The sequence below is a fragment of the Lacerta agilis genome, chromosome 4 (assembly GCF_009819535.1).
Source record: "Lacerta agilis isolate rLacAgi1 chromosome 4, rLacAgi1.pri, whole genome shotgun sequence".
NCBI lineage: Eukaryota > Metazoa > Chordata > Lepidosauria > Squamata > Lacertidae > Lacerta > Lacerta agilis.
This window is the reverse complement of record NC_046315.1, coordinates 54,198,665-54,218,260: the sequence shown is the minus strand read 5'-3', so window position 1 is coordinate 54,218,260 and position 19,596 is coordinate 54,198,665. Positions and strand designations below refer to the sequence as shown.

Sequence of the window (19,596 nt, the reverse complement as noted above, 5' to 3'; positions counted from 1 at the left end):
AAATCGGCTTATAGATTAAACATTTAAGTCCACGTGTGTTCCAGCAACATCCCTCTTTGTAAACTTGCCAGATTGTTGTTTTTCTACATTTTCCTTTCATTTTGCAACATAGTACCGCAACGCCAGCAACCCACTGGCCCATTACGATTCCACGGCTGAGGAGATCCTGCAGCAGTGTGATGGTATGTTGTTAATAATAATAATTTATTATTTATACCCCACGAGAGATAACTAGAGCATGTACCACTCTGGCGAGACAGTCCGCGGGCAGGTAGAGTCTCAGCCTGCGTACCAGATGGAGCTGGAAGACAGCTGCCCTTGATACAGAATTAACCTGCGCCTCCATGGACAGCTGTGAGTCCAAAATGACTCCCAGGCTGCGCACCTGGTCCTTCAGGGGCACAGTTACCTCAGCCGGTGGGTAACCCTTGGGCCGTTCATCCTAGATGCTTTGAGAAAAGAGGGATTCTGGGAAATTGTAGGGCTACTATAGGGCCAGGATGCATAGAGACGTGGCATCAGTGGGTGTCCAACAGCCCTCAAGCTACTTTTCTCCTGCAAGTTTGCCATGCCTGAGAATCATAGAATCATGGAGTTGGAAGGTACCCCAAGGGTCATCTAATCCAGCCCCCTGCAATGCAGGAATCTCAACTAAAGCATCCATGACAGATGGCCATGCAACCTCTACTTAAAAACCTCCAAGGAAGGAGAGTCCACAACCTCCCGAGAAGTGATGTGACATATTTTAATTTGCGTAGTGTTCTAATGGCTGGAACCAAGATGAGGCTTCAACATTGCTATAACTTAGCAAATCCACAGCACATCCCGGTGTATAAAGTATTTTACAACTCTTATCTCAAATTATTCTCACAATAGCTCTCTGTGGCTGGTTAGGCTCAGTGCCAATTAACACGTTGCAGCAAAGCAGATGTACTACCATGTACAGTGGTGCCTCGCAAGACGAAATTAATTCGTTCTGCGAGTCGTTTCGTATTGCGAAAAATTCGTCTTGCAAAGCACGACCATAGGAATGCATAGGAATTTAATTCCCATAGGAATGCATTGAAATTTTCGTCTTGCGAAGCACGACCATAGAAAAATTTGTCTTGCGAGTCACCCTTTCGTTAGCGAATGCCTTTCGTCTAGCGAGTTTTTCATTGTGCGAGGCATTCGTCTTGCGACGTACCACTGTATTTGTGTCACTGGGTAAAATAGAGACATGTCTGCTTCACACATTATCAAGTATATCCTAAATGGAGCATTGCATGAGTGTGGGGTGGACCTGCCACATCCACAACATGTGAACCAGTAGTTGAAGACAGTGCTTTACCTAAAACCATTGCTGGAGCTTTGTGCCAGATCAAAGATTTAGATAATGGTTTCCCATCTTGAAAGCCCGTATCTATAGCTGTAAATGAAAATCTAATAGATCCATAGATAAAGGATTATTGTTTCATTTGTTTATGTATTACATGCCCTAGGCTTTCAGGACCTGGCAGGCCAGACAGATTAGTAAATAAATAAATATCTGGCATTTGCATTCACATAATCCTTGGATTCTCTTATGTTTTTGTAATTAATCTGGGCTCCAGTTGATGTTTTGGGGAACAATTCTATGAGATTTCTGTATTGTATGGGGTTGGAGTAGGTCATGTTCACAGTACAGTCATACCTTAGATCCCGAACGCCCTGGAACTTTGACGTTTTGGCTCCCGAACGCCACAACCCCGGAAGTGATTGTTCCGGTTTGTGAATGTTCTTTTGGAACACGAACGTCCGACGGGGCTTCTGCGGCTTCTGATTGGCTGCAGGACCTTCCTGCAGCCAATCAGAAGCCACGCTTTGGTTTCCGAATGTTTTGGAAGTCGAACGGACCTCTGGAACGGATTTCATTTGACTTCCAAGGTACGACTGTGTAACCTATTGCATTTTTTGCATTTGCTGCCTTAAGGGCCAGTAGAGGGAGCTCCCACATAGCATTTTTGTTTTATTAAATGTTTGTCTTCTGCCTGTGCCATACTGAGGCAAAACCCTTATACTAGAATTGGCTAAAAGACTGTATCCATTCAGATTTGTGTCTTTCATTCTTTTTGGCCACTTCAACTGTACATATGTTTCTGCTTCTCTGATAGGTAATGTAGACATGATTGTAGCTGGAGCGGGTACGGGAGGCACCATCACTGGCATTGCCCGAAAACTAAAGGAGAAATGCCCAGAATGCAAAGTAAGTCTCCCAGGCTAGGGCATCTCAATCACTGCTTCATCGTTTTTCATTGTTTATGGGTTTGTGTGATCCCGAGCCTTATTGGGGTATAGGGAGTCTCATGAGCCTTGTGTTTTCTTCACCCTGTTGCATTATCTCTGTTTGTCAAGCCTTCTGTTCTCGTGTTCCAGGATGGGCCCAGGCAGACAGGCATTTCTGCCCTTAAAGCAGGCACTGGGACCTGTGAGACAGAGTTCTCACGACCAGAGTTTGCTTCCATTCTGTTCCACGGCTTCAGGGGTGACAGCCTTCACCATGCACACAGATCTGCCCCCAAAATGGAGCTCATTAACAGTCATGGTGCCTGGGAAAAGCACTGTTGTTGCCATGATGACATGGATTGCCACCAGCTATATCACTGATTGCTGCCTGTTCACTTGCTGTTTGCATTTTTATCCTCATTTGTGTATGTCTAAGGGAAGTTGGGGCTACTTGCACGGGCAGAACGTTCTTATGTAGACCAGCTCATTATGTTCACGTTAAGCATTCTTGATGCAAGAGTGTCCTTTGTACTGTTGCACACCTTGTGTACAGCAGTCTGGTCATCACTTATTCCTTATCCTTAACTATGCACCTGGAAGCCCATAAGGGAAAAGAAGTTCGGGAACGATTCTGAGCAGAAAACCAGCTGTCAAGGATAGGGTCGGGTACACTCTAGAGCCAGTCGCCTTGGCATGGATGTTGAAATCATCCAAAACCAACAGTCCAGGGGGTCCTCAACACCAGCCCTTAGACCAGCTGTCAGTTCAGGCAGGGAGATTGTAGCTAGGTGGGCAGTAAACCAACAGAATCCCTAGTTTATTCTGATTGCCCAAAGCCAGGAGCACAAACTCTAAATCAACCCCCCGAACTAGACAGAAATTCTTATACTTTTAAAAATTTGGACAGAATTGTGTGAAATTTGCCAGCTAGGTCACCCCTTTGGAGACTGTGAATACTACCAATTTTCAGAAAGATATTTCAAAGAATCTAATAATTTTATTGTGTCCAACATAGGCATTTCATCCTCACAGGAAACAGAATACTTAGCAGAATCTTAAGAGTAATAAAACACGCTGGACATCTTGTATCCTGTACTGTGATTCCTTACAAAATTATTTGAGTGATAGAGATGTATGTCACTGAGCACATAATATCATGTTTCCATCTGTATCACCTGTTGGGGTTATATATATGTAATGAGAGCCAGCATCTGAATGGGATCCAGAGCATACTTGTTGACATTCACCCTTTTACTAAGCCAAACGAAAGCAGTGTAGGAGCAAGCAAGTTTTTTTTCATGTGCTTTAAAAGCAATGATTGACATCAGGTTTGGTGTTTTCCAAGTTTTAATGACGGGAAAAACATCTCTGCGATGCCACAACAATTTTGATTTGCCATGACTGATTTAAAAATGCTGTTTTTGATAGCCAAACACTGACTCAATGCTAAAAACTCTCTTCCAGATTATAGGTGTTGATCCCGAAGGATCCATTCTTGCAGAGCCTGAAGGACTAAATAATACAGACACGACAACTTATGAAGTGGAAGGGATTGGATACGACTTCATCCCCACTGTTCTGGACAGATCAGTAAGTCAGGCTCCTTACTCCCTTTTCCTTTCCCCTCATGTGCAGGCCTTGCAGTCCCTTTACTGCTGAACACATCTTGCTGCCGTGTCCATAATTCTTATGTCTTTGTGAAACGCCGTTTTTGCATCTGATTTCCTGCTGTGAACTTAATCATGCTTCCTCAGGAAATGCATAGACACTGTGTGTTTAGCTTTGCTTTCCAAGTTTTCCTATGACCTTTTTCATAGCTCCTCATCAATCTTTGTCCTTATTTCCCTGTGGCTACATTCCTTGCAGGCAGAGCAAATAATAGAGCTCAGAAATGCATATGCAAATGTGCCTAATTTTTTCCCATTGAGCAGTAGAAAATCTGTGGATGTAGTCGGCTGCCTTCTGCTGACTCAGACCATTGGTCTATCTAGTTCAGGCACCCCCAAACTCGGCCCTCCATATGTTTTGGGACTACAACTCCCATCATCCCTAGCTAACAAGATCAGTGGTCAGGGATGATGGGAACTGTAGTCCCAAAACATCTGGAGGGCCAATTTTGAGGGTGCCTGATCTAGTTCAATATAGTCTACACTGGCAATTGCTCTCCAGGGTTTTTGGGCAGGAGTGTTTAGTAGCTGTACCCAAAGATGCGAAGGATTAAATATAAACACCCACCATTGAAATGCACAACAAAACAACCCCATTAATACATCACGGCAGTTGAAACAGGAGACTGAGGAGATTAAGGGGATGCCTTTATATGTGGGCAGCAGGAAGACAGTTTCCAGACTTCTTCCAATTTTGTGGCAGTGGACCCAAGAATCTGCCACTAGAATCCATGTCTTCTCTCCCACACTGAATTTCTTGGGCTTAGTATTGACTTAAGGGCCCAAGTGGAGAGACAGGTTCAAGGCTTCATGTTGTTTTTGTTTCCTCGCCCTTTCTTTCAGTTGGTGGACAAATGGTACAAGTGTAATGATGAAGAATCTTTTGCCTGTGCGCGCATGTTAATCAGAGATGAAGGATTGCTGTGTGGTAAGTGCTTTCTGAGGGGTATATTTGTATTTGTGGAGAATTCAGTACTCAAGGTGACAGTAACAGTTGAGAAGGAACCTCTTTGCTCTCGAGACCAAGTCATACTTTCCTATTTGTCACACTAGTGGATCACCGGTATATGAGTACCAGTTTGGTAGCTTTTGAAAAAATAAAAACAGCAGCAGACCGTTGTGAGGGGAGTATTCTTAATTGCCTGCATAGGCCTGGCAGAATAGAAAAGTTTTCCGCAGGCATTCAAAAGTTGGCACAGAAGGCACCCGTTGTTCAGACATTAGAAGACAATGTCACTTCTTTTAGAATATATATCCAATTAAGCACCTGCAACTGTACCTGTAGTTGCTTCTCGGCTTCAGCACACAATAAAGGCAGCTCTAGTTATAGAGCCCTTTTTCATTTTAAATTTTTTATTTAAAACAAAGATAAAACAACTACATACAGTCAGAGAATCATCTCTGGATACTCCACAGAGCTTTGTCAAAGCGTTTATGCTAAAATCATCACAATCTTAACAAACACAAAAAGATGCATTGTAACCTCCATGGCTTGGTGGTTCCAACTGAACATTTCCATGAAAGGAATGAGTCTTTGCTGCTATTTGCTGGCTCTTGCAGGACACCAAGCTTTTCTGAACAGAAAGAATGATGAAATGACTGCTTGGGTTGTTTTCTTCCCTCCAACACCGCTGTTGCCTGTATGATACACATACCAGTCTTGGTTATAATATGGCAGTAACAGAAAGGCAATCTTGAGAAGGAAAGGCAAAAGATTCAGTTAGAAATGTCAGCTCAAAGGTGCTGATTTTTTTTTTGCCAACATTTTTACATAACTCCATTACACCATTTAACAAGATTGAATGCATTTCTGGGAACAAGTTGTGAGATAGTGGCTTGCACCAGGCTGGTCTATTTAATGATACTCATCTTATCCTGGGGCGAGTAGGGATATGTCCTTTTTAGTTATTGATAGATGAGCACTTTGGGGCACTTCTGTTGTTTGAATACTTGTTGTGCTGTATGTATTTTATGAATTGTAAGTCACTTTGAGGCAACTTTTTATGGGAAAATTTATGAGATGATGATGATGATAATGATAATGAGTACTTTGTTAATGATCAGGTTGCTAGGACCTCCGGCTCTCCCACCATTCTTTGTCTCCTTTTACATCTGCATTTTCAAAATGGCTTCCATGCCATTTTGATGGTGTCTGTGTCCTCTGTCTTCTGTCAGGTGGCAGCTCAGGCAGTGCTATGTCTGTTGCCGTCAAGGCTGCCAAAGAGCTGAAAGAAGGCCAGCGCTGTGTTGTCATCCTTCCGGATTCTGTCAGGAATTACATGTAAGTAGGTGTCTTATTTCTCTGTTCCTGACGCTGACTGTGAGGTAGGGGACCCTGCCTGCACAACTAGCACTGCCCATTTGGCATTTCACCTCTGAATGTGATGGTGGCAGCTGCATGGCTAACTGGCTCCAGCACCGCTGCTGTAGTGTATGAAGGGAAGCTAACTTGCAAATAATAATAATGATGATGATGGTGATGATGAATAATTTATACCCTGCCCATCTGGTGGCTGGGTTTCCCCAGCCACTCTGAGCGGCTCCCGACAGAATAGTAAAAACACAATAAAACATCAAACATTAAAAACTTTGCTAAACTTCAGATGTCTTCTAAAAGTCAGACAGTTGTTTATTTCCTTGACATCTGATAGGAGGGCGTTCCATACGGTGGGTGCCACTACAGAGAAGGCCCTCTGCCTGGTTCCCTGTAACCTCACTTCTCTCAGTGAGGGAACTGCCAGAAGGCCCTCGGTGCTAGACCTCAGTGTCTGGGCTGAACGATGGGGGTGGAGATGCTCCTTCAGGAATACTGGGCCGAGGCCGTTTAGGGCTTTAAAGGTCAGCACCAACACTTTGAATTGTGCTCGGAAACATACTGGGAGTCAATGTATGTCTTTCAGGTCCAGTGTTATATGGTCTCGGTGGCCACTCCCAGTCACCAGTCTCGCTGCCGCATTCTGGATTCATTGTAGTTTCCAGGTCACCTTCAAAGGTAGCCCCACGTAGAGAGCATTGCAGTAGTTCAAGTGGGAGATAACAGAGGATGGGCACTTGAAGTTACGGCATCTCAGATGAGGCCCGCCCTCTCACACTCACTGCCATTGCCCCTGTGCTCCCCACCCTCCTCAAGCTCACTCACTCTGAGAGACTGTCACTGTTTCAGTGACTTTCTTGGGTCTGGACCCACCTCTGCCAGTTTTTTACCCATCCTTCCCACTGCCACTTTCATGCCCTAGCCCAGCCATGTTGACTTCTCCCTTGCAGGACTGGTGCCTGTGTCACAGCCCAGTTTGACCTGTGGGTGAGCCAGTCTGATTATATTCTCCTTATGTAGACTTTTACAACTGTCTCACTGAGAACCAAGCATATTAAAAGAGAGGTGTTGATTCTACGTGCAAGCTATGAAATGTTATGCCGCGTCATCCTTTACAGCTTATTTGCTTTTAAGGCAGGTATAACCTAAATTGCTACTTGTGACTTGTTTCGTTTCTTGATTGCTTCCAGGTCCAAGTTTTTGAATGACAAATGGATGACCCAAAAAGGCTTCATGAAAGAAGAAGATGACATTATTAACAAGCCCTGGTGAGGTGACCATGCCTAAGGCTTAGTAAAAAAAAACCACCCTTAAGTTAAAATATTTTTTCTAATAATGATAGTTAAGTCTGCACAAGCTAACTTCATAGATATGTCCAGAATTAATGTTGCTTTGGATAATTGCTGCTGTTAAAGTTATCTGCCCCTCCCCCTGCAAACACCTACCTCTACCTCAGTCATAAATATTAAAATGGCATCCTAGTGCCTTGTTGGCATTACTCAGCTTTAACTAGGGAGTTTATAGGGCAATGTTTATTGGGTACTAGTTCTAGTATAATCCATTTGCAAATTGTGGGGGGAAATTAAGGGTACATTTCTTGCCAGTGTGGTGTAGTGGTTAAGACCAGTGGACTCGTAATCTGGTGAACCAGGTTCGTTTCCCTGCTCTTCCACATGCAGCTGCTGGGTGACCTTGGGCTAGTCACACTTTTTTGAAGTCTAAACAAAATAAAATAGAAAATAGAAAATCCTTCCAGTAGCACCTTCGGGACCAACTAAGTTTGTTATTGGTATGAGCTTTCATGTGCATGCACACTTCTTCAGACTACCGCAGACCAACACGGCTACCTACTTCTCTGAAGTCTCTCAGCCTCACTCACCTCACAGAGTGTTGTGGAGGAAGAAGGGAAAGGAGATTGTTAGCCGCTTTGAGACTCCTTAGGGTAGTGATAAAGCGGGATATCAAATCTAAACTCTTCTTCTTCTTCTTCTTCTTCTTCTTCTTTTCTTAAATTCTCTTAATTTTCCCTCTACTTTTGCTGTGATCATTATGCATGGAGGAAGTGAAATTGAGAAGAATGTCAGTGACTTGGCAAAGTCTGAACACAGGTCTCCAAGATGCAGTAACATTACAACTCATATTGTCCACACTGACCCTCTCTAGGCTCTGGAAATATGTTCGTATTTAAGATACAATTCCAGCTGTACTAAACTAGGCATCAGATTTTGATTTCCAGAGGAATGGCCATGTTAATCTGTTGTAGCAAAAAAGGTGCTTTTGGCACCATATAGGCCAACGGGTTTATTGTGGCATAAGCTTTCATGGACTCAGCCCTACTTTATCAAATCCATGAAGTGCTAACCACAGTTGGCAGGTGTGTGTGTGAGAGAGGCACGCAAACAAACACACAGCGACTGTGAAGAGTACTGGCTATGGAAATTCTAAGTCAGGCTTAAGACACACAGTGACCCTTCACAACAGCAGTAGTTTGTGATAACCCGATAATCCAGATTTTATTATTGTGGTAGGATTGCTGTGTTATTGTCAGCTACTGCTGTTGTGAATGGCCACTTTGCTTAAACTGCATAGGATTGTCACAGGCTGTCCTTTTTGCATTCCATGGCTGCTACTTCTATTTCTCTTTTTCCCTATGTCCACCTGCGTATATTCATATAGTCGTATCTCCGTTTACGTAACCCTCTGGTTACGTAAACTTCGGGATGTGTGGGTGGCAAACCAGGAAGCATTATACCAGTTTTGCCACACATGCGCAGAAGCGGTCCTCAGGTTGCGAAAAGCTTGGGATCCGACCGGACCTCCAGAACAGATCCCGTCCGCAACCGGAGGTACCAGTGTGTGTGTGTGTGTGTGTGTGTGTGTACACACACAGACACACACATTGCTAACTGAGGATAACTCTGTGTGTGTCTAATACAGGTAGACTATAATCACAAGAGCTTGTGTAATTAAAAAAAAAAACTCGATAAGTCATTCAGGTGGCACAAGACTCTTTAAAATGTTGATGGTTAACTCTTTTCAAATAGGGAGAGTTTTTTTGTTTTGTTTTTTTACTATTTGTCCTGGCTCTGAGCATCCATACAGTCTCATTTGAGCCAAAACACATCATGTGGTGAAAGGTTACTCCAGCCAGCATGGCCAGTCATCAGGAATGATGAAAGTTGCATGCTGTAAACATCAATCCATCCTAAAGACAAGCACGTGCTCCCTGAACAACCTTTTCTGTTAGTAGGACAGAGGGCACTTAAATACAGTAATTGGCTCCTTGAGCATTTTCAGGAAAAGCTGACATTAAGGTACAAACTACTAATATGCAACTGTTTCTCAGTCCTTGAATTGCTTGTGTAAAATCCTGGGTGGAGAGTGATTTTATATTTGTTTTGTTTATTTTCCTAGGTGGTGGCACTTGAAAGTTCAGGAATTGTGTCTCTCTGCTCCCCTGACAGTACTACCAAGCGTTACCTGTGAAAAGACCATTGAAATACTCAGAGAAAAGGGATTTGACCAAGTACCTGTTGTTGATGAATCTGGGTATGTGTAGATTTTCATCCCTTCCAAGTATACCCAGTTTCTAAATGTATATTTAGTATCTAGGTGCACACACATAGTCATTCCTGCCATTTGGTTTCATCCACCCCATTTCATGATCCCATCTAGTTTGCTTCTCTGAATTTTCAACTATGAGCCTTTGCCTACATTTTGCTCACCAGAATCAATCCCCTGGTACAAAAAGTCTCCTGAAATTAGTTGGATGAATGATCAGGCCCCTGATTAGAGACCAATTTGGAGCGAAACCTCCCACCTTCTCTTTTGTTTTTCTATCCCTGTGTTATATAGGACATCAACAAAGATTTTTGATTGTCACTTCCGTCACAGGTGTGGCTTTTTAAAATCCTCTCTTAAAATCATGGTATGGTTTATTACCTTTTGAGGGCCTGAGTCATCTGCTTCAAATGACCCATAAAAGAATTAACTGAGCCTAAATTGCATCTTAGTCCTGAAGTCACCAGGTATGAAATAGGCCAGTGGGATGGTCAGCATTGCAGGTGGGTCAGACAGGGACAAGTTGCAATGCAGGCAGGATGTTCACTCCCAAAGGTTCATCCCAGTTAACAAACGGAAGCTAAACGAGGTTTATTCTGTGAGTCTCACATCATTTGCATTGAAGGCAGTGCAGGCAAAAGAAAGGCCAACTTTATCTAACACACAATTTTATCCAAATTGTACAGACTGGGAAACTGGGGAAGTGATGACTGAGAAAGACGCATCATCTTTGAACTTTCTGTTTATAGCAACAAGGCTTTTTACGTTATCCGAAAGCAACTGTGCATAACTAGTTCATCATAAGTCTTTGTCTAAGCATATAGCTTTGCAAGAAAATCCAGCAAAGCAAGTTGCTCTGGGTGTTGTACATAAATGGAAAAATGACTCAAATTTAATAATAATAAAATGACGATAAGATAATAATTATAATAATCTATACTGTGGTACGCATTCCTGCAGTGTATTATTATTATTATTAATTATTATTCCTCTTCAGGGTTTATAGCACACATTTTTTGGAAGGGGAGCAATTAGGAAAGGGAAGACGGTAAGCAGGGAAAGTTCCTCATCCCTTCCATGCCAGTTCTCCACAATTAAACTCCTTCCTCCAGTGGTTTATAAAGAAAATGGTGTTGGGGTGCTATTAAATAGAACCCATAAGGATTCCGCACGCCCCTGAATTCAAATTGAGAGGGATTCTGTAAATATTGGCCTAAAACATTAAACATAAAAAAGGAAAGAACCCACAACTCGAAAACTGTGTCTGATACCTTCTTCTTTTCAGATTGATTTTGGGAATGGTTACCCTTGGCAACATGCTTTCTTCACTGCTTGCTGGTAAAGTGCAGCCATCAGACCAAGTCAGCAAAGTAATCTACAAGCAGTTCAAAAAGGTATCAAAGTCTTCTGGTGTCTCTTGTCCCTTTCCCCCAATCCGCACCATTGCTGGCGGGCGGAAAGAGTTTTTTTGACAAGGGGGAGGTCGTTTGACTAAAATGTATGATGCACATTAAGGAAATTATACACAGTTGCACACGGTTTTAGATGCTGTTTTGCTGTAGGGTTTTTCACATGCTACACGGAACACACAGGCACAGGCAATCTCTACACGTTTGCAAGGGCATGTGTGAAAAAGTGAACGCAGCTCAACTGCTATGTACTCTTCGAACATTACATGTGAACAGTGGTACATATACTGATCAACTTCTGCGTAACACGATACTGTACCTATGAACACCCCTTATGAAATCCGGATATGCATATTTTGTGAGAAAACACATGTATTTAAAATGCAAATGTTAATGTTTTTAAAATATTTTACCTATTTGTGAAAACCCAGGGGTAATTTGTATGCCGCTGAATAGCATTTGCTGGAAATCACAGCTGGGAAGAGTGTTGCGGCCTCCAGGCCCTGCTTGCAGGCTTCCCACAGGCATCTTATTGGCTACTGTGAGAACAGGATGCTGGACTAGATGGGCCATTGGCCTGATCCAGCAGGCTCCTCTTATGTTCTTAACAGGCTCCATCTGTACTATACAGTTAAAGCACCATACACACCACTTTAATCAGTCTTAGCTTCCCCCAAAGCAATTTGGAAACTGTACAGCACCTTGGTTCTCGAATGTAATCCATTCCGGAAGTCCGTTCGACTTCCAAAAGCATTTGAAAACCAAGGCGTGGCTTCCGATTGGCTGCAGGAGATTCCTGCACTCAGTCGGAAGCCGCGTCAGACGTTTGGTTTCCAAAAGACGTTCGCAAACCAGAACACTCACTTTGGGGTTTGCGGCATATTTGGGGTTTACAAGTACCAAGGCGTTTGAGAACCAAGGTACGACTGTGGTTTGTTAAGGATGTTGAGAGTTGTTAAGAGACTTCCATTCCCCCTCACAGCTACAATTACCAGAGTGGTTTAACAGTCATTCCCTCTTCCCAGGGAACTGGGAATTGTCGCTCTGTGAGGGAACTAAGGATCTCCTAACAACAGGGTAAAAAGATACTCTACATTTTCTTTTAAAAATCTGATAAAAACGTAAGACACAGAGCAGTATGTTAGCACAGCAGCTGTCAGGATACATTTAGCCCACTCCAAGTCAAACAATTTAGCCTATACACGCGTACCTTGGATCCTGAACTCCTTGGCACTTGGACATTTGGGCTCCCAAATGCCGCAAACCCGGAGGTGAGTGTTCCAGTTTGCGAACGTTTTTTGGAATCCAAATGTCCAACGGGGCTTCCATGGCTTCCAATTGGCTGCTTTAGTTTCCAAACGTTTTGGAAGTCGAACGGACTTCCAGAACAGATTCTGTTCAACTTCCAAGGTACAACTGTACAGGCCTGGGGGAAATGACTGAACCCTGAAGAAGGGCAAACATGCCTAGCAATTCATGCTAGTAATATTTTAACACAACACTGATAAATAGGGACAGTTGGAGAGTATGTTAGTCCCATTTTGATTTTGGTCTCAAGAGTTTGAGTCTTCCCGGTGGATAATGAGACTCTTGGCATCTGGTGTTGTAATTTTTTTGCAGGCACAATAGTTTCCTGCAGGATTTTGGCAGCTGTTTCATGAGCAGTATTAGGATGGCTGGATCCACAGAGCCTTGTTTGGAGGCGAATGCAAACTATGTTAAAGTAAAACCAAGATGCAACACTTTGGGTAAAATTACCATTAAAAGCTTGTTTGCAGCACACAGCTGAAATAGACAGCTACATACTCTGTGAAACTGCAGCTGCAATCTTGTGCACGTTTACTCGGGGGTGGGGAGCATAAATCCAATTAAACTAGTGACAGTATTGTAGTTTACTTTGGTCAATGTCAGTGAAATGTTCTGCCTCTTCTCTAAATAGGAAGCATGGACATCCATGGGGGGCAGCCCTCCCCCCCGGATGAACCATAACCCTCAGATTCTGGGCTTTTATTTTTGTAAAAAGCATTTGTAGCAGCTGAGATGAGAGGCAAATTGTGCCGGCACAATTCTCAAAATATATTGTGAGAAACTGCTCTTGAATCTCTGTTTTTTACTTTGCCTCACCCTGAAAAGTATCCTGCAGACGCACATAACGGGAAGAGCTGCACTTTACAGCTTGTCACAATCCTAAGCAAATCTGCCCAGAAGCTGGTCTCCACTGAGTTCCTTAAGACTTACTTGAAACCTAAGAGAACTTACATGCAAACCAATGTGTACCTTAAGAGACACTTCTACTTTGCTTCAAACTAATGTTTTAGCAAATATATTTTCTAATTGTTAAAATTCTGAGGCTAAAACGGCACCTAACCACTTCATGTTTTCGACTAATGCTTCATGGTCACATTAAATGAATTTAATTTCTTCCCTAGCTATCAATTGAATCATCGTGCAAAATGTATAATCTGGTGCGTAATTAAGCAATGTAGCTTCTCTCCTCTCTTATGTGTAGCTGGTGTTCTTACGGTGGAGGGGCCCATGTTGCCTAGTGGCAAATAGCAAGGTCACATAACCTGTCTGCAGTCAACTACCACACTAAAAAAAAGAGAGAGAGCTTCTGACGCTGGGAGAAAATGGTCCTTTTGGACTGGAGGCCAGCTGCTTCTGCAGCCAAACATTCATCCCAAGGTTGAGGGATTGGGGGAGAAGGATGCAACTGGGTTTAAAGATGTTATGCTGTTTGCCTCTGGATGAAAAATTCAAACCCTGTATTGTTTGTTCCTTTTTGTGGCTAAAGCCAGGGCTGTGGGCGTTCTGCCCTTGTGCCATACAAACTTGGCAAAATAAACAGATGTTACATGAATTGCAGAATTTATTCAGGTTGCAGAATTTTTGCCTTTGCATGGAATGTTGAAACAAAATTAAAAAAAAATTCCTTCCAGTAGCACCTTAGAGACCAACTAAGTTTGTTCTTGGTATGAGCTTTCGTGTGCATGCACACTCCTTCAGATACACCCAACACCTTCAACATGGAATGTTGATTATCCTGGCACAGAATTTTAATCTGTACTGTTACTTTTTAGAAAGTACAGAGTAAACTCAGCCCTGGCTGTAGTTCCTGGTTCTTTAGTGACAATTTCTGGGGACTGTCTTCCTTTCTTCTCTGTGCTCAAACATTGTTGCCTGGAGTGACCCTCTTTCATACAATTCCTTTACTCTGTAACCAACATTACCACTAATAATTTTATTCTTTTTTAAAAGATTGCTAACATGCTATAAAGAAATGTGATAAAATGGCTTTCTTTTTAAAATTTTGAACCATAGACTCTGTCAATCTACTTTAGATGTTTTGTCACTGAAAGAGAAAATCTTGAACAGCCTTATTATAGAAGAAAATTATTGGGTATGCTTACTGTTCATTCGGTTGGTTTGATTGGGACACTGAGTTGTTCCAGTAAACCAAGAAAGGGTTCTTTCCATTAAGTTAAGATACAATCGCTCCTAAATTTATAGTATTATATTACATTTAAAGTTACGAAATCCTGATGGCCTTTTGTAAGCATAGATCATGATTGATTGCCATAATGGTATTGGTGATTAAAGAGTGCAGGAAGGCTCCTGTGAGTATAAATTGAAAGCAACTGAATTAAAACACAGCGCTGTTGTGCTTAGTGCCTCTATTCTTGCTCTGTCAGCTTCCCTCTCTTAGACTTAAAAAATCTTATTTCCTACTGAATTGACAAGTACCAGCATTCTTGGCTCACAAGCCTAGAATCTAGGACAATAATGATGATGGGCAGAAAACGTAGATTTTGTGTGCCTAAAAGAGTGTTTCGGAGGACATTGTTTCAAGCCAAGTTGGTGTGGATAAAATTGCCAGCTTTATAGACTACAGCGATAAGTCCCTGGTTTCTATTATGTGAGACTGAAGAAAGGCCAAAGGAGTACCACAGCCTCCTGTCCTCTTCTCCTGTTGTACCTGAGCAGCCTTATTTTGAGGACTGGACTAATCTCAGTTGTGTTTCACAGGTTCACAGTTATAATGAGTTGGCTCCAAAGAACTGTAAGTGGAAGGGAAATGCCTGCTAGTGACCTTCCAGAAAAGCCTGTACAGGAGTTTGTGTGCTTCTGTGATAGGTTTTGTGGCACAAGAGATTGCACAAGCTCTTGTTCAAGTGGAACAATGTGTTCACTTTTCTCACATGGTGCTCTTAAGCTTAAAGCTTGGTGAAAAGCTGGGATGGGGAGACTGTGGCCCTCCAGGTGTTTCGGGTGGCAGCTCCCATCTGCCACCATTATGGCCAATGGTGAAGGATGATGGGCGTTGTCAGTCACAGGTTCCCCATTTCTGGTGTAAAGCAATAATTTCATTTGGATGTTGGCCACAAAATACAGGCAGCTTAGATAGCGCCTTTTTTCATTCTGCAGGTTTCTTTTGATGGATAATACAGGAGCCATAGTATTTTCTGTTTTCCCACAGCTCACATCAATAGCAATGCATTTATATCACAACTCTTGAAGTCCAACTCCCTGTCAAAGTGAGATATCTGCTACTGCAGCGTCTGTGATACTTGGCCATCATCTAGACTTTACTTAAGTTGCCTGGGTATTCATTGTTTTGCTGGCCTATATTGCTAGGAATGAAAAGCAATATCCCCGTGGGGAAATTCAGTTCTGGAATATGGACTTGCACTTTGTTTCTACTGAATGGCTTTTTATAGTTTTTCTCACACCTCTTATTTTGTCCCAAATCGCCTCCTTATTGCCAGAGTTGGAAAATAAACCACTAGTAAAGGTGTGTGTTTCTGAACCTGCAGTTGCTGTGCTTAAGCAGAGAGAACACGTGGCTCTCATTGGGTTTTTAAATTACCATGCTCTACAGAAATTTTTTTCTTTCATTCCACTTCTCTTTAAAACGCCAACATTTAACATGAGCACACACACACTGGAAAATAAAGATTCATACGATAACTGGCATATCACGATACAAATACTACTTTCAAAAGCTTGTTGGAAAAGCACTGGGATTGGGGTGCTTATCTATCAATACTTGTAAGGCTATATGCAATTGCTTTTAAAGGCTGTTTCTCTTTGCAGATTCGTCTGCAGGACAACTTGGGGAAGCTCTCCCATATTTTGGAAATCGATCATTTTGCTCTGGTGGTGCACGAACAGATTCAGTGTAAGTAGAAGACCTGGCATGAATCCCACTGTCTCTGTCACACTCCCCGTTGGCAACATAGCATATAATAGCCGTTAATGTCAGTGAGAATCTTCTGTGTCTTATATAGGGCACATGAAGGGGCCACAGGATTTTCTCCACACATATGAGGGTAAGAAATAAGGTATGCTAGTGGAGGCTAAGATTTTCACTATGCCAGTTCTGGGTTAGGCAGGGGAAGTACCCAGTATATACATACCCTGACCTCCAATTTCTTTGGTGCGTCTCCAAGAGTACAATGTTTCATGATACGAGTAAGTGTTTGCAGAATCCAGCCTCATATGCTGTTGCATTGCTAACTTAGTTGCAATCTTCCCTGAGGTGAAAATCAACAATTTCTCACCTGCTGGAGTCCTCCTTTTGTAATTTGGGTTGCCTTTCTCCAACAGAGCCCTTGGTCTGTTGGTGCCTTAGTTGGTGAATGTAGACCGGGGGATAGTGGTTTTTATTTTAACTGAGGTGTAAGGAGACAGAGGACTTCAACTATAAAACTCCTGCATTTGAAATAGGACTAGGCAGAGCACAATGGCTCTATCCAGGGACACCTCTTGTGTTTGTGCTCTGAAGGACTTAGTTCGAAGATGACAGGCTTGGAGGCCCAACCCTACTTACCTAGCACTAAGCCCCATTGAATTTAGTAGGATTTACTTCTGAGTGAATGTGAGCAAGCATGATGGTTAGACATGTAGCTATGCCTCTGTCAACATAAAAAGCTTTAAAAAAAATATGCTGTGGAACAAGCAGAAAGGCTGGTGCCTCAACAACTGAAAAATACACTTCATGCAAGGCAAAAGCTACAGTGCCTTGCTCCATTTAGCTATGAAATGCTCCTTGCTTAGTGCTCTTTGTGTAGAACATTGGGTTGGGGTTAAGATGACGGGGTCAGGCAAATTGCTCTTAGGAGGTGATAGCAATCCCATATTCTTCTTTCGCTTCCTCAAAAATGCCTGTTGTTTGGTGCACTGACACCATATTGACTTTAACTGAGTGCTAACACTGCAGTGCCAACAGCGTAGGCAGGACCAGTTACCAGGAGCAGAAGGAAGGAAGCCATCCTCTCCCCTTGTACTGATCTTGAGAATGCCTTGTGTCAATGGCAAGCTAGGATCTGCCTACTATACTTTAATTTCGGTTGCTTTTTTTGGTTTTGTAGTTTTTAATTAGTTTTATAGAGGGAAAAGTACATATATTTTCAATAACCAAAACATACACAGTGCAAGAGAAGATACTCATGCCTTGAGACACAAGTAGTAGTTTGAAAATTGTGTATGTTAGGGTTTGGTTCCTCAACTCATGCCTTGTCATGTTCTTCTCCCCTCTGTAGATCACAGCAATGGCCAATCCAGCAAAAAGCAAATGGTCTTTGGTGTTGTCACAGCAATCGACTTACTCAACTTTGTGACTGCCCAGGAACGACTAAGAAAGGCAACCTAATTTCAAGAAGCACATTGGTGGCAGCTGCTTCAGTAGCTTTTAGGGTTTTAAGTATCTATTTTTTTTTCCTTCCCGTTTTTGTTAAGACAATCTCCATTTGATTATTATTTTTTATCTAACCAAATAAACCAAACATCATTAGTGGAACCACATGGGTTGTAAGCAAGGCTCTGCAGTCATAACTTCCAGTATATTAAGGAGCACACTGAAAAAAGTAATCCAAACTGAATTTATAGTAGTCACCAGGATCGCTGCTGTTCAGTGAGAGGTTGTCTCCTCCACAAAGATTGGTTCTCTTTTGCTATGATACAGCTGAGCTGGAGAACCCAGAACTGAGGAACTAGCAATAATGGCTGGGGTGACCAAACCGTTAATATCTCTGATAGTGGCCACATGGGGTTCTCCCCAAAGCACACCGTTCCTGCTTTCATGAGTGCAATGTACCTTCAAACTCTTCCTCACTAGTGTTGCAGGCTTGGGAGGCCTAGGTGCAACCTTAGTCATCTCATTCACATTACAAACCACCTAGGTGTCGAGGCTGCTGTCTTCTGTACCGAAAACACACAAAATAACATCCAGGCCTTCAGTCCTCCCTTACTAGATGTTTGATATCTTCTTCCACACTCTGGGTAAATTGTGAAGATGGGGCAGGGCAAGGAAATAATTCGACACTGCTTTTTCACTTGTAAGTGGGTACAGCGTTTTTTCAGCTGCACTGCAAATTATCTCTTTGTGTTGCCAATTTACAGTCTGGATTATTGTCTGCACATCGCTCGTAAGGTAAACAGATGTACAGCAGCAACATCAAAGAACATTAAATTCTCCGTTGCTTTAGGTCATTGACTCCGCCAGGTGTAATACGGAGAGTGTTTATTTCCATTAATTTATTTCCTTGGCCAGTTTGGCTAATAGACTATTGAACACCAAAATTATTCTATAATTGCCGCCCTTTGTAGGCCAAAGAAAGTTTAACAAATTCCCTAATCTTTCATGGAAAGTTTTAATGATGATTCTTAGCTAGACGTATGTCTGCATTTGTTACATTGTGTTGCTTTATGCCAGCTTCCGTTCTACTTTGCACATGAGTAAGCTAATGTTGTGTTGTGTTTGGTTTGGGGTGTTTCATGTCACACCCCTTACTGGAAACACATTTGGCTCTTCATTTACTCAGGTGAATTTGTTTAATTGAATTGATGTCGTTTTCCCTTCTGCAACTTCCTCTAATTTTCACTGGAAATTTTTAAGAAACATGATACAGATACTGTGATTTATTTGGGGTTTTTTTTGCCGTTCTATCTATACTTGTGTTTTATGTCAGAAAACCCTCTTGCTACAATCAAACATTCAGTGAAATGTGCATAACAACATTGGTTTCATGTAGAAAACTTGGATTTATATATAAAACTTAACTCTAGATGCTTTCATAAGTGTAAATTAAGTTTGGTCCAGTTTATAGCAGATGAAATATCCATTGTCCAATATTTTGTTCAGTATTGTAATCAGCAAGCATTAGCATTTCAGCATTCTAAAAAATTTGTTCCAAAAAAGCTAAATAAAAATTATTTCATTTCTGACAAACTAACTAGACTGCATAGTTTGTTATTATCGTTATCATCATTTATTTTCTTGTCTTTGAAGTACTTCTGACTGCAGACTCCAGAGGGAGTGAATCACAGTCATCCTTTGTTGAGGGGCAGGGATGCATGGATCCAGTGTCCCCTCCCTATTCTCCTACTGGTCAGCAGCAGT

The 19,596-nt window shown here is 42.2% G+C and overlaps 1 protein-coding gene across 4 annotated transcripts in view; it reads left to right on the top strand.

Annotated features, from left to right (window-relative positions):
* Nucleotides 1-19,372, top strand: part of LOC117045746 (cystathionine beta-synthase-like protein) — a 37,867-nt gene extending 18,495 nt beyond the window's left edge. Inside the window, exons 7-18 of one of the 4 annotated variants that reach the window (XM_033147099.1) lie at nt 113-182; nt 2,133-2,224; nt 3,709-3,834; nt 4,755-4,839; nt 6,087-6,192; nt 7,416-7,493; nt 9,640-9,774; nt 11,072-11,180; nt 13,625-13,660; nt 16,290-16,374; nt 16,484-16,525; nt 17,738-19,372. In XM_033147099.1, the coding sequence (XP_033002990.1) occupies nt 113-182; nt 2,133-2,224; nt 3,709-3,834; nt 4,755-4,839; nt 6,087-6,192; nt 7,416-7,493; nt 9,640-9,774; nt 11,072-11,180; nt 13,625-13,660; nt 16,290-16,374; nt 16,484-16,525; nt 17,738-17,847 (1,074 nt within the window). In that variant the 3' untranslated portion in view covers nt 17,848-19,372. The remainder of the gene's footprint in view (nt 1-112; nt 183-2,132; nt 2,225-3,708; nt 3,835-4,754; nt 4,840-6,086; nt 6,193-7,415; nt 7,494-9,639; nt 9,775-11,071; nt 11,181-13,624; nt 13,661-16,289; nt 16,375-16,483; nt 16,526-17,737) is intronic. The other 3 variants (XM_033147100.1, XM_033147101.1, XM_033147102.1) reach the window with 3 other exon arrangements.
* The last annotated feature ends 224 nt before the right edge of the window (nt 19,373-19,596 follow it).